Below are 15,141 nucleotides of genomic sequence, written 5' to 3'. Positions count from 1 at the left end.
AATTTTTTTATTTTTAAAAACTTTTTTTTTACACTTTTTTATAGTTCCAATAGGGAACTATAACAAGCAATAATTAGATTGCTTCTACCATACACTCCAATGCATTAGCTGTCACACACTACATCCGGCTCCCCCATCCTCACTGGGGGATCTGGGGCACTCCCAGATATGCAAGCTTTAAACACATAATCTGAAGGGTTAAAAGTCTGACTTTAGTCACGGGTGTTTACTTTATGAAACAGCAGGCACCTGGCGGCGCCTCGCAAGCATGTGCCATCTTTAAATTCCCAGCCAGCGGCATACATGTAGGGAAGGGATTAAAGGGAACCTGTTATGTTCAATATGGTATTTGATCTGCCAGCAGAATGTTATACAGCAGGAGGAGCTGAGAAGATTGTTATATACAGTACTGTCTTAGGATTGAGTACAAATCATGGTGCATTTTATTTATTTTAAAGGGGATCTATCACCAATTTTCTGCAGTCCTCACTTATAAATCCTAACAGCTCCAGCACATGCCAATGAGTCTCCATATACATGAGTTCACGGATCTCCCCAGCCTTCTGCCTCTGACTGATATTTTTTTTTCCGACGGACGTAACAGGTGGGTGAGGAAAAGCAAGAGTTCATGAATATTCGGGACTCACAGTTATGCACTGAAGCTGTTCAATAAAAGATTTTGGCAAAGCAGTTCGCTCAATTAAAGAAAGTGACCCAGCATTTTGCTAAGTAGACCTGTCAGTAGTTTAGGTTTCCTTTGTTACAATACCATAAGGCTAGAATGAGATTCCCTTTAATTCCTGGTCGTTCTGGCCTTAGGAGTCCTAGGAGGTTGTTCTATCAGTGATTATCAGCATTTTTTTTTTACTGTGCATGCAGAGATAACTGTCATGTACTAAGTAGGATAGCTCATACTTGAATCATAAGCCCATAATGTTTGGTAATTAAATTGAATTAAAAACAAGTTCTACTGAGTGTTTTCCCACAAAACTATGTAAAAATCTGCTCAGCTCCTCCTGTTCTATAACATACTGCCTGCAGATTGAACTGCCTGCAAAATTAAATCTTGGCTGCTATGATGAGTTTCTGAGTATAACATTTACTCAAATTCATTTTAGTCTCAAATAAACCCATATTAGTAAAGGAATCAAGAGCAACCATACTATATATACCCATATGGCTTTTGACTATAGGCATCTAAATCCTGTCACTACAATCAGAGTCAATAAGTATCAAGAATTATAAAATAAAGACAGGTGACAGGGATCTACTGGCTTAGGAGGCACATGGCTTGTCTGGCTAACAGTTTTTGTTTGTTTAAATAAAAATTGGTAAATACAAGGGAGCACTTGAATCTTTGCCTCATTATTCACCATATGGACTGCAGCCAATATTTAGACTTTGAAAGGTCCAGCTACACTGCCTTTGGAAAACAGCAGAATTGATTATATAAAAATATTAAAGGGAACTTCAAATAATAACAAATGATCACTTTTCCACCCTGGTATTCTGTGGGAGTCCCAGTAGTCAGACAGCCATCTAGAAGTTATCACTAGAGTTGAGCGAACACCTGGATGTTCGGGTTCGAGAAGTTCGGCCGAACCCGACCCGAACTTCGTCCCGAACCCGAACCCCATTGAAGTCAATGGGGACCCGAACTTTTGGGCACTAAAAAGGCTGTAAAACAGCCCAGGAAAGAGCTAGAGGGCTGCAAAAGGCAGCAACATGTAGGTAAATCCCCTGCAAACAAATGTGGATAGGGAAATGAATTAAAATAAAAATTTAAAAAATTAAAATTAACCAATATCAATTGGACAGAGGTCCCATAGCAGAGAATCTAGCTTCACGTCAGCAGAGAATCAGTCTCTTCATGCCATAGCAAAGAATCTGGCTTCATGTCAGCAGAGAATCAGTCTCTTCATGCCATAGCAGAGAATCTGGCTTCATGTCAGCGCAGAATCTGTCTTCATGTCATAGCAGAGAATCAGGCTTCACGTCACCCACCACTGGAACAGGCCACTGTCACATATTTAGGCCCAGGCACCCAGGCAGAGGAGAGAGGTCCCGTAACAGATAATCTGGCCTTATGTCAGCACAGAATCTGTCTTCATGTCATAGCAGAGAATCAGGCTTCACGTCACCCACCACTGGAACAGGCCACTGTCACATATTTAGGCCCCGGCACCCAGACAGAGGAGAGAGGTCCCGTAACAGAGAATCTGGCCTTATGTCAGCGCAGAATCAGTCTTCATGTCATAGCAGAAAATCAGGCTTCACGTCCCCCACCACTGGAACAGGCCACTGTCACATATTTAGGCCCAGGCACCCAGGCAGAGGAGAGAGGTCCCGTAACAGAGAATCTGGCCTTATGTCAGCACAGAATCTGTCTTCATGTCATAGCAGAGAATCAGGCTTCACGTCACCCACCACTGGAACAGGCCACTGTCACATATTTAGACCCAGGCACCCAGGCAGAGGAGAGAGGTCCCGTAACAGAGAATCTAGCCTTATGTCAGCACAAAATCTGTCTTCATGTCATAGCAGAGAATCAGGCTTCACGTCACCCACCACTGGAACAGGCCACTGTCACATATTTAGGCCCCGGCACCCAGACAGAGAAGAGAGGTCCCGTAACAGAGAATCTGGCCTTATGTCAGCACAGAATCTGCAAAAAACCTCCCTCTGAGTCACTTCGAAGAGACTGGCCTGAAAGTGCTAAAAATGACCCCTCTTCCCCCTCTTCCTCCTGGGCCACCTCCTCTTCCATCATCGCCCTAAGTGTTTTCTCAAGGAGACATAGAAGTGGTATTGTAACGCTGATAACGGCGTCATCGCCACTGGCCATGTTGGTGGAGTACTCGAAACAGCGCAACAGGGCACACAGGTCTCGCATGGAGGCCCAGTCATTGGTGGTGAAGTGGGTCTGATCCGCAGTGCGACTGACCCGTGCATGCTGCAGCTGAAACTCCACTATGGCCTGCTGCTGCTCGCACAGTCTGTCCAGCATGTGCAAGGTGGAGTTCCACCTGGTGGGCACGTCGCATATGAGGCGGTGAGCGGGAAGGCCGAAGTTACGCTGTAGCGCAGACAGGCGAGCAGCGGCAGGGTGTGAACGCCGGAAGCGCGGACAGACGGCCCACACTTTATGCAGCAGCTCTGACATGTCGGGGTAGTTGCGAATGAACTTCTGCACCACCAAATTCAGCACATGCGCCAGGCAAGGGATGTGCGTCAAACCGGCTAGTCCCAGAGCTGCAACGAGATTTCGCCCATTATCGCACACCACCAGGCCGGGCTTGAGGCTCACCGGCAACAACCACTCGTCGGTCTGTTGTTCTATACCCCCCCACAACTCCTGTGCGGTGTGGGGCCTGTCCCCCAAACATATGAGTTTCAGAACGGCCTGCTGACGTTTACCCCGGGCTGTGCTGAAGTTGGTGGTGAAGGTGTGTGGCTGACTGGATGAGCAGGTGGAAGAAGAGGAGGAGGAAGCTGAGTAGGAGGAGGAGGAGACAGGAGGCAAAGAATGTTGCCCTGCGATCCTTGGCGGCGGAAGGACGTGCGCCAAACAGCTCTCCGCCTGGGGCCCAGCCGCCACTACATTTACCCAGTGTGCAGTTAGGGAGATATAGCGTCCCTGGCCGTGCTTACTGGTCCACGTATCTGTGGTTAGGTGGACCTTTCCACAGATGGCGTTGCGCAGTGCACACTTGATTTCATCGGACACTTGTTTGTGCAGGGAAGGCACGGCTCTCTTGGAGAAGTAGTGCCGGCTGGGAACAACATACTGTGGGACAGCAAGCGACATGAGCTGTTTTAAGCTGTCTGTGTTCACCAGCCTGAATGACAGCATTTCATAGGCCAGTAGTTTAGAAATGCTGGCATTCAGGGCCAGGGATCGAGGGTGGCTAGGTGGGAATTTACGCTTTCTCTCAAATGTTTGTGAGATGGAGAGCTGAACGCTGCCGTGTGACATGGTTGAGATGCTTGGTGACGCAGGTGGTGGTGTTGGTGGTACATCCCATATTTGCTGGGCGGCAGGTGCCAACGTTCCTCCAGAGGCGGAGGAAGAGGCCGAGGCAGCGGCAGCAGCAGCAGAAGAGGCCGAGGCGGCAGCAGCAGAAGAGGTAGCAGGGGGAACCTGAGTGACTTCCTTGTTTTTAATGTGTTTACTCCACTGCAGTTCATGCAGGTGCCTGGCCATGCAGGTTGTGCTAAGGTTCAGAACGTTAATGCCTCGTTTCAGGCTCTGATGGCACAGCGTGCAAACCACTCGGGTCTTGTCGTCAGCACATTGTTTGAAGAAGTGCCATGCCAGGGAACTCCTTGAAGCTGCCTTTGGGGTGCTCGGTCCCAGATGGCGGCGGTCAGTAGCAGGCGGAGTCTCTTGGCGGCGGGTGTTCTGATTTTGCCCACTGCTCCCTCTTTTGCTACGCTGTTGGCTCGGTCTCACCACTGCCTCTTCCTCCGAACTGTGAAAGTCAGTGGCACGACCTTCATTCCATGTGGGGTCTAGGACCTCATTGTCCCCTGCATCGTCTTCCACCCAGTCTTGATCCCTGACCTCCTGTTCAGTCTGCACACTGCAGAAAGACGCAGCAGTTGGCACCTGTGTTTTGTCATCATCAGAGACGTGCTGAGGTGGTATTCCCATGTCCTCATCATCAGGAAACATAAGTGGTTGTGCGTTAGTGCATTCTATCTCTTCCACCCCTGGGGAAGGGCTAGGTGGATGCCCTTGGGAAACCCTGGCAGCAGAGTCTTCAAACAGCATAAGAGACTGCTGCATAACTTGAGGCTCAGACAGTTTCCCTGATATGCATGGGGGTGATGTGACAGACTGATGGGCTTGGTTTTCATGCGCCATCTGTGCGCTTTCTGCAGAAGACTGGGTGGGAGATAATGTGAACGTGCTGGATGCACTGTCGGCCACCCAATTGACTAATGCCTGTACCTGTTCAGGCCTTACCATCCTTAGAACGGCATTGGGCCCCACCAAATATCGCTGTAAATTCTGCTGGCTACTGGGACCTGAGGTAGTTGGTTCACTAGGACGTGTGGCTGTGGCAGAACGGCCGCGTCCTCTCCCAGCACCAGAGGGTCCACTAACACCACCACGACCATGTGCACGTCCGCGTCCCATATTAGATGTTTTCCTCATTGTTCCCGTTCACCACAATTTTGAGAATGGCAAATTTGGGAATAGTTTTTCAACCCAGAACAAAAACTTTGCTTTTACGGTCACTACAAATAACTTGACCAGCTAAAACAGTACAGATTTGGTTGAATAGAAATGTGAGGCCTATTATTTTTGCGCTGTGTGACAGGTATACGTTTAATCACAGAATTAGACTTGTATCTGCACGGTAGCGTGTGTTAAGTTTTTCTGAATGACACTATCAGCACCTTGAATCTAAGATATCCTTTTTGGGATAGATTTCAAGTAGGCCTGATATATATAGCATAAACTACTTATTTTGAGAATTGCAAATTTTGGAATAGTTTTTCAACCCAGAACAAAAACTGTGCTTTTACGGTCACTACAAATAATTTGACCAGCTAAAACAGTACAGATTTGGTTGAATAGAAATGTCAGGTCTATTTTTTAGGCGCTGGGTGACAGGCTCAACTTGCCCCTGATGTAGTATATGGCCAAAAAATAACCACACTATTGATGGTTAAATGCACTTGGGTGACACAGGCTCAGCCTGCACCTGATGTAGTATATGGCCAAAAATTAACCACACTGTTGATGGTTAAATGCATTTGGGTGACACAGGCTCAGCCTGCACCTGATGTAGGATATAGCAAAAAATAACCACACTGTTTATGGTTAAATGCACTTTGGTGACACAGGCTCAGCCTGCACCTGATGTAGTATATGGCCAAAAAATAACCAGACTGTTGATGGTTAAATGCACTTCGGTGACACAGGCTCAGCCTGCAGCTGATGTAGGATATAGCAAAAAATAACAACACTATTGATGGTTAAAAGCACTTGGTGGTAGCTTGTGCTGGCGCACCACAAGCCACAAAATGGCCGCCGATCACCCCAGAAAAAAGTGATCTAAAAACGCTCTGGGCAGCCTAAAAAAAGTGAGCAAGTCGATATTAGCACTTCAATGATCCACAGCTGGAGATCGATCACAGAATGAAGTCTTTTGGAGGAGTTAATCTGCCTAATCTCGCCCTAACGTCGCAGCAGCAACCTCTCCCTATGCTTGAATCAGCAGAGTGACGTGCAGCGCTACGTGACCCAAGCTTATATAGAGGCTGGGTCACATGCTGCACTGGCCAATCACAGCCATGCCAATAGTAGGGAAGGCTGTGATGGCCTCTTGGGGCAAGTAGTATGACGCTTGTTGATTGGCTGCTTTGCAGCCTTTCAAAAAGCGCCAAGAAAGCGCCGAACACCGAACCCGAACTTTTACGAAACTATACAGTTCGGGTTCGCTCATCCCTAGTTATCACCTATCTATTGGATAGGTGATAATTTGTTATTACCAGAATACCCTTTTAATGTGGTGTCCAGGGCCATTTTCTGTCTCTGCATGAGTCACGATGAAGAAGGCAGCATGCTTACCTAATTAATATTAAAATGTACTCTAATAGAAGAAAAATATGGATCCTAAGGAAAGGCCATTTATAATGCAATCTCAGAATATCCCTATACCTAATGTTCTTATTTATCAGCACACATCTACGTTCCTCAACATTGAAATTGCAGCACCAAGGAGGACAAGCCATAAGGTTATGCCAATAAAGAAAGTAGCAGGTGTCACCAGTGGCGTACCAAGGGGGGGCGGCCCGCCCCGGGTGCCACTCACAAGGGGGGTGCCAGCCGCAACTGAGGATGAAAAAAAAAAAAAATGTGGCGAGTGGGCCAGGCGTGGCGCTGTGATAGGGGCAGGGCTCCAGATGGTCTCTCCCTCCCCCTGTGCTGCTGCCGCCGCGGCGAATAAGAAAAGGGACAGGGCCGGGGGAGGGGCTGTGGCCACTGCGCCACCAATGAAGATAACTGAGCTGTTAATACAAATGCAGGAGGCGGGTGCCGGAATCAAATAGCGGCACCCGACCTCTATGACAGGGAGCTGCGATCAGCGGCAGTTAACCACTTAGGTGCCGCTCCCTGTCATAGAGGTCGGGTGCCGCTATTTGATTCCGGCACCCGCCTCCTGTATTTGTATTAACAGCTCAGTTATCTTCAGAGTGCCCCCCCCCCCCCAGTATAATAAACATTGAGTGCGCCCCCCCAGTATAATAAACATTGAGTGAGGCCCCCCCCAGTATAATAAACATTGGTGGGCAGTGGGCAGTGCCAATGAGGGTTAAAAAATAAAAAATTAACTCACCTCCTCCAATTGATCACGTAGCTGCTGCCGGTCTCCTTGTAATTTCTTCAGGACCTGTGGTGACGTCACTGAGATCCAGCCTCTATCACATGGTCCATTACCATGGTGATGGATCATATGATGTATCATGTGATGAGCTCAGTGACATCACCACAGGTCCTGAAGAAAAAGTACATGAGACCGGCTGCTACGCGATCAATTGGAGGTGGTGAGTTAATTTTTATTTATTTTTTTAACCCTCATTGGCACTGCCCACCAATGTTTATTATGTTTGGGGGGGGGGCGCACTGTGCCACCAATGTTTATTATACTGGGGTGTTGGGGGGGGGGCGCACTGCACCACCAATGTTTATATGTTTATTATACTAGGGAGGGGGGCGCACTGCGCCACCAATGTTTATTATGTTGTGGGGGGCGCACTGCGCCACCAATGTTTATTATACTAGGGTGTTGGGGGTGGCGCACTGCACCACCAATGTTTATATGTTTATTATACTAGGGAGGGGGGGCGCACTGCGCCACCAATGTTTATTATGTTGGGGGGGGCGCACTGCGCCACCAATGTTTATTATACTGGGGTTTAAGGGGGTGCAGGTTTTTATTTTATTAAGGAAGGGTTAAGGGGTCTATTAAGGGGTGGTTAATGGGTTTTATTAAGGGGGGTTAATGGGTTTATTTCGTTAAGGGGGTGTGCAGAGGTTTATTTTATTAAGGGGTTTTATTTTTATTTATAAATATTATTGAAAACATTGAAAAAAGTTTGTGCATGTTTTCTTAACTTTCTTGGGGTGGGGGGAGGCCAAACAAAGGGTTCGCCCCGGGTGCCAAATGCTCTAGGTACGGCCCTGGGTGTCACTAAGATCTGCAAATTTGTATTTTCAAGCATGATTGTGTGTTGGAGGAGCATAAAAGCCAAATTGAAAAGTATTTTAGCCACATGAAATCTAAAAAATTGGACTAAGTCATGTTGCATGCTTGTGTGATGCCTCCTGCTCATCAATGTGCCCGTTTTTATCACTTGGGGAAATAACTAGTGGTCCAACCGGACCCATGTACGTCTTTTATCATGTGCTGTTTTATATTTTAAAACATTACTTTTATTTATTTCCTTTTAAAAACACTTGTAGGTCAGTGCTAACAGAACTCAGACAGCTTAAAACTATTAGTAGCGTGGGTCACTTCCTCTTTTTTCTATATCCCAGTATTACTGCTGTTACCTCACAGCAATTGTATAGCGTCGATACCGACTGCAGCCTGTTCTGCGGCTTGCAGCTATCTGAATAATTGTACCTGAACTAGCTGTAATTAACTCCTGTTACGGAGCTCCCTCACTGCCACTGAGCCTAAAAACATGAACACACTCATACACCCTGCATCCCAACATGTTTCTCTGGTTACCCAGTGTCTTCAGGGGATCGTGCAGGTATGAGTGTTGGGAGCGCGCGTAAACCTATTGGAATGAGGGAGGTGCGGCATGAAGGGAGGGATGTAAGACGTAATGTCATCCTATAGGCAGCAGAAAAAACGTCACTGTAATATGAGTCTTTAAGAGATGGTCTCCGCTCCCAACACTCATACCTGCACGATCCCCTGAAGACACTGGGTAACCAGCGAAACATGTTGGTAATGTTTTAAAAGATATAACAGCACATGATAAAAGACGTACATGGGTCCGGTTGGACCACCAGTTAGTTCACTAATATAGTAAATGTCGACATGTGCTGTGAGGTCATATTAAACTCTGGCTGTTGGTCACAAATGGGAAAAATCCCAAATAGTTTTTATCACTTGTCACAAACCGAGAGAGATAGAATCGTTGATCTCTACTAGTGTTGAGGGAATCGAACCCGACAAAGTGGAAATCGATCCGAATTTCAGAAGAAATTCGATTTGCTGCAAAGGCAAATTTTCTTGTGCTTTGGGGTAGCAAATCGATTTTACCTGAAATAGTGTAAAAAAAAAAAAAACATACTTACCGCCTCCATTTGTTCGCAACAAATCTTGATTAAAGATCTCTCACAAAATCCTGTGCGTTGTGACGTATGACGTCACCACACTGACCGACGTGATTCACGGGCCGCGCAAGATTTGGTGCCAGATCTTTAATCAAGATGGCGGCGGCCGGCCCGTTGCAAGCAAATGGATTAAGTATGATTTTTTATTTTTATTATTTTACACTGTATTACTATTATCAGATACTGCAATCATGTATGAACGCGTCATCTGAGGGGTACAATGATGCTCCCTGTGCCACTCCCTGTCATTGCACCTGCTACTTACAAAGAAATGCGCTTCATGACAAAGTAATATGTCACAAAGCAAATTTTTTTGTAAAATTTGGCGACGCAGCCGAATCAAATTTTTGAGTACTTCGCTCATATATTATCCCTACATGCCTAGGTTGAGATGTCAGCACTATTCAATGTTGGTTGGATGGGAAAACAATGACGAGCTGGAAGGACAGCAAGAGGAGCACACAGGTCAACCTCTGCACTCACGGGTCGACTGATTAGAAGAATGGTGCATAGTGATCCATTCTGTACTGCAATTGAAATTAGACGTCAAATCCTAAGCCCAGGGAAGCAAGCAGTGTCTACAGAAACCTTCAAAATTTGGGCATACTGTAAGTTAGGCTCTGTTTACTGTGTTTGAGGCTCAGTTTGGTGTCTCTGTCACAGATTCTATCATATTTGTTTGGAAAAATAGCACTGCATGCTGCATTGTCTTCCAATGAAAAATGACAGTAACCAAAAGGTAACCCAAGGGACAGTGTTACAGACTCTGTTGCTTCAAGTTACACCTCTGGTCACAACACAAGTGTGAACATAATCTTGATGTTTTGTTAATTTTGCATTTTTGTTATTGTGTTATCTATGTTTTTTTTATAAATCAATGTTTTCTTCTTTATTGTGCGTTTTAGTGCATCTTTAAAGTTTTTGTTCCTAAAGCTATAAATTAAAGGATTAAGAAGAGGGGTAAGTATACTGTTAAGCAATGAAACAATTTTGGTGGAGTCAATCTTTGAATTCTTGGAGGGATTGATGCACATAAAGATGCAACTCCCATACACTATGAATACCACTGTAAGGTGTGAAGCACAGGTGGAGAATGTTTTCTTTTGTCCAGCTACAGAAGAAATTTTTGTAATGGCAAATATAATGCAACCATAGGAAACCATGGAGAATAACAATGATCCCAAGACCAAAGATGATGCCAGTATAATGTCCAACATCCCTATAAGATAGGTATCACCACATGCCAGCTTCAGCAAAGGAGCAACATCACAAAAGTAATGGTCAATAATATTTGAGCCACAAAATGGCAGTCGGAAAGTGAGGATGGTTTGAGCAATTGTGTCAAGGAATCCTCCTATCCAGGAGCACAGAATCAATTTCAGGCAAAGCTTTCGTTTCATAATAGCTCCATATCGTAGAGGGTGACAGATAGCCACGTACCGATCAAAAGACATCATAGCCAGGAGCAAGAATTCTGTAGTGCCAAAGAGAAAGTAGATATATGACTGCGCAAGACATCCATGAAAAGTGATAGTTTTACTTCCACTAATTAAATTGTAAATCACTTTAGGAACAATAGCAGATGTGAAACAAATATCTAACAGAGCCAGGTTACTAAGAAAGAAATACATAGGAGTATGAAGCTGAGCATCTGTCAAGCTAACTACAAGTATTGTTGTATTACCCACTATAGTTATTACATAGCATACAGAGAGGACCACAAACAGCAGGATTTGTAACTGGTAGCTCAGAGGCAATCCCAGAAGAATGAATTCTGTCACTGTTGTAACATTTTTTCTCTCCATTATTGAAGAAGATCCTATAAAAAAGTATAACAGTATGATATTTTTAACCATAAGATAAAATCATATAAATAGTTGTATATACTTTCTATTACAGCTCTTGGCTTACCTCTCCAATTTTAAATTGATGGAAAATGTATTTAAAGGAAAAGATGGGTGGAATTCTTCCAAGAGCAACAGATAAATGGAGTTTGTATATTTTACTCCTGTTTGCATGTGTGTGATAGGGAGAATTGGACTAGGTGCCTCATTGGGATGGCAGTAACCATCTCTTTACAGCGCTGAAGAATGTGTTGACAGCAAGAAATAAATTGTATGATCTGGCCTAGGTAGATTTCATGAATAAGGAGCAAGCTATGATGATTATTATCAATGACAGTGGCTCCTATAAACTACACAGATAAAAGCAACAGCTCTGAAATGACTTTTATAATGGTAAGTAGGAATTGCAGCCTTTCAAGCTGAAGGTTGGATACCTCTGGATGTGTAATTCAATAATCACAAACGGACACTTTAAAATAATAATAACAATTTTAATAAATGACATAAAATAGACAAGAAAATGATAACAAAAGGAAAAGTATAAGCAAGCACCAAATAACAATAATGTAGTATAACAATACTAATCAACCAATCACTAACATCAAACTGTACAATAACAGATGGAATATAATAAGGGCTGTGAAAAGCTACTAATAATAACAAACTGATGTTATTTAGCTAAATAAAGCTTAGGTAATAATAACAATAAGCTGTTACTTACTGTTAGCTGATCTTACAGCCTACATATCCATTTACTTTTCCAGGAAAAAGAGTCCAAGCCGAAATGGCTTTTCCTGTTTCAAACGACTGCGAAGGGACGTGTCCTAGGCAACCAGAGTTGGCCCATAGGAGAGACTCCATTTATATATATATATATATATATATATATAAATATATATATATATATATATATATATATATATAAATTAGTTTCTCTCTGTCTGTCTGTCTGTTCTTTATGGGCGACCAAACGACTGAACCGAACTTCACCAAATTTGGCACACAGGTACATCAGGTGTCCGGGAAGGTTTTAGAACGGATCTCAGCTCTCTAGGACGTACCGTTCCCGAGAAATTCCCCCAAAATTACCTGCTTTAGCCAATACAAGCCTGCAAGTCTTTCTCTACAAATCCCATCTGCCATACACACAGTTTTACTCCATGTTTCCATAACAACCCAGCCATTTTTCTTCACTGCTGTAGGTCAGCTTTAGGCTAGGGCTACAGGACGACAATAAGTCGCACAACACATAAGGCACAACTACGCTGCTACATGCATCCATCTTGGATGGATTTTTTGCAACTGTCGTGTCGCAGTCGCAGCATGTCGCATGTCGCAGTGCAACACCATAGCCTATCATTATAAAAATTGTTGAGACACAATGTCGCACGACACATGTCGTCGTGTAGCCCTAGAATTAAAGGGGCAGGGCACTGTGGAGGTCACTGTTAAAGGGGTGGGCACTGTGGAGGTCACTATTAAAGGGGCCAGCATTGTAAAGGTCAATGTTAAAGGGGCAAGCACTATCGAGGTCACTGTTAAAGGGGCGGCTCTATAGAGGTCACTGTTAAAGGAGCGTGCACTGTGGAGGTCACTGTTAAAGGGGGGGCACTGTGAAGGTCACTGTTAAAGGGGCCAGCACTGTGGAGGTCTCTGTTAAAGGGGCCAGCACTGTGGAGGTTTCTGTTAAAGGGGACGGCACTGTGGAGGTTACTGTTAAAGCGGCCGGCACTGTGGAGGTCACTGTTAAGGTGGCGGGCCCCTGAGGAGGTCACTGTCAAGGGAGTAGGGTGCTGTGAAACTCACTGTTAAAGGGGCGGTCTGCTGTGTAGGTCAAAGTGAAGGGGATGGGCTGCTGTGGAAGTCCCATTTTAAAGTGGCGGGGCACTGTGGGAGGTCAGTGTTAAAGGTTGGGGGACTGTGGAGTTCACTGTTAAAGGGGCAGGGTGCTGTAGAGGTCACTGTTATGGGGGATACTGTCAATATCTTTTAAAGACACATACAAACATTAAATAAAATACTGTAGATTAAATATACTCGTGCAAAGCCGAGTCCTTCTGCTAGTATCTTATATATACAGTATATAAAAATGAGTTTCTGTCTGTTTGCCTGGACGTCTGTCTGTCTGTTCTTTATGCGCGACCAAACGACTAAACCGATCTTCACCAAATTTGGCACACAGGTATATCAGGTGTCCGGAAAGGTTTTAGACCGGGTCTCAGTTCTCTAGGACGTACCATTCCTGAGATATTCCCAAAAAATTACCTGCATTAGCCAATATAAGCCTGCAAGTCTTTCTCTTCAAATCCCAACTGCCATACACAGTTTTACTCCAGGTTTTCATAACAACCCAGCCATTTTTCGCTCCTGTAGGTCAGATTTAGGCTAGGGCTACAGGACGACAATAAGTCGCATGACATATAGGGTACAACTACATGCTACATGGATCCATCTTGGATGGATTTTTTGCAACTGTCGTATCGCAGCATATCACATGTCACAGTGCGACACCATAGCCTATTATTATAAAAGTTGTTGAGAAAAAATGTCACGTGATACATGTCGTCATGTAGCCCTAGCATTAAAGGGGCACAGCGCTGTGGAGGTCACTGTTAAACGGGTGGGCACTATGGAGGTCACTGTTAAAGAGGCGGGCACTGTGGAGGTCACTGTTAAAGGGGCCGACACTGTAAAGGTCACTGTTAAAGGGGACGGCACTGTGGATGTTTCTGTCACATCTGTGACAGGTCCCAGAAGGTCTGAAAGATTATCTATGCATTAGTGATCTGACAGCCTCTTTTGGTTTCACTTTGTCTGTGTGTTGCTGGTATGTCCACACCTCCTGTTCAGGTGTGGATCATGTGACCTCTACCACACCCTATTTAGTCTGACTTTTCCCATCACTCCTTGCTTGGGATAGCTTCATTTGGTCTTGGAAGAGCTGGAGTGTGGTTCGTGTTGAAGTCCTGTTCATCCTTCATCCTCTGAAGTTAAGTGTTCCGCTTGTCGTGTTTTGTATTCCCCCCCCCCCAGGTTGGCCAGGGTTGCGTAAGTGTGTTGAGGACTATGTGTCAGCCTGTGGTACCTGTGCACGTGCTAAGGTGACACATACTCGGCCATCCGGATCTCTGCTTCCATTGCCCATCCCGCCCAGACCTTGGACCCATTTGTCCATGGATTTTATCACGGATTTATAGAATTCTTCGGGAAAAACTGTGATTCTGGTGGTTGTAGATCGTTTTAGTAAAATGGCACACTTTATTGCATTACCTAGTCTACCCAATGCTAAAACTCTTGCACAGGTGTTTGTCGATAACATCGTGAAACTATATGGCATTCCCTCTGATGTGGTGTCCGATAGAGGGACTCAGTTTGTTTCCAGAATCTGGAAACCGTTCTGTACTCGTCTGGGTGTACAATTGTCCTTCTCTTCGGCTTTTCATCCTCAGTCGAATGGACAGATGGAGCGCACTAATCAGAATCTGGAGACTTACTTGAGATGTTTTGTTTCAGAGAATCAGGAAGAGTGGTCTTCATTTTTGTCGTTAGCCGAGTTTGCTATAAATAACCGTAGACAGGAATCCACTGATAAGTCGCCGTTTTTTGGGGCATATGGGTTCCATCCACAGTTTGGTACATTTTCTGGTGCTCAAAATTCCGGCATTCCTGAGGAGGAACGATTTTCCTCTTCTTTGTCTTCTATTTGGCGGAAAATCCAAAATAACCTGAAAAAGATGGGCAACAGGTATAAGCGTGTGGCTGACAGGAGACGCATGAGTGATCCGGACCTGAGAGTGGGTGATTCTGTGTGGTTGTCTACAAGAAACATTAAACTTAAGGTACCTTCTTGGAAGTTGGGCCCAAGATTTATTGGTCCGTATAAGATCACTGCCATTGTTAACCCTGTAGCCTTCCGTCTTGAACTTCCTC

At 44.9% G+C, this 15,141-nt stretch overlaps 1 protein-coding gene across 1 annotated transcript; it reads right to left on the bottom strand.

Annotated features, from left to right (window-relative positions):
• Nucleotides 1–10,194: 10,194 nt before the first annotated feature.
• Nucleotides 10,195–11,172, bottom strand: LOC120990826 (olfactory receptor 49-like). The gene has a single exon (XM_040419728.1). The coding sequence runs from the start codon at nt 11,170–11,172 to the stop codon at nt 10,195–10,197; it is 978 nt and encodes a 325-aa protein (XP_040275662.1).
• Between the last annotated feature and the right edge of the window lie 3,969 nt (nt 11,173–15,141).

Source organism: Bufo bufo, chromosome 2 (genome assembly GCF_905171765.1).
Source record: "Bufo bufo chromosome 2, aBufBuf1.1, whole genome shotgun sequence".
Taxonomy (NCBI): Eukaryota; Metazoa; Chordata; class Amphibia; order Anura; family Bufonidae; genus Bufo; species Bufo bufo.
The sequence above is the reverse complement of the archived record's forward strand: the minus strand, read 5'-3'. Positions and strand labels throughout refer to the sequence as shown.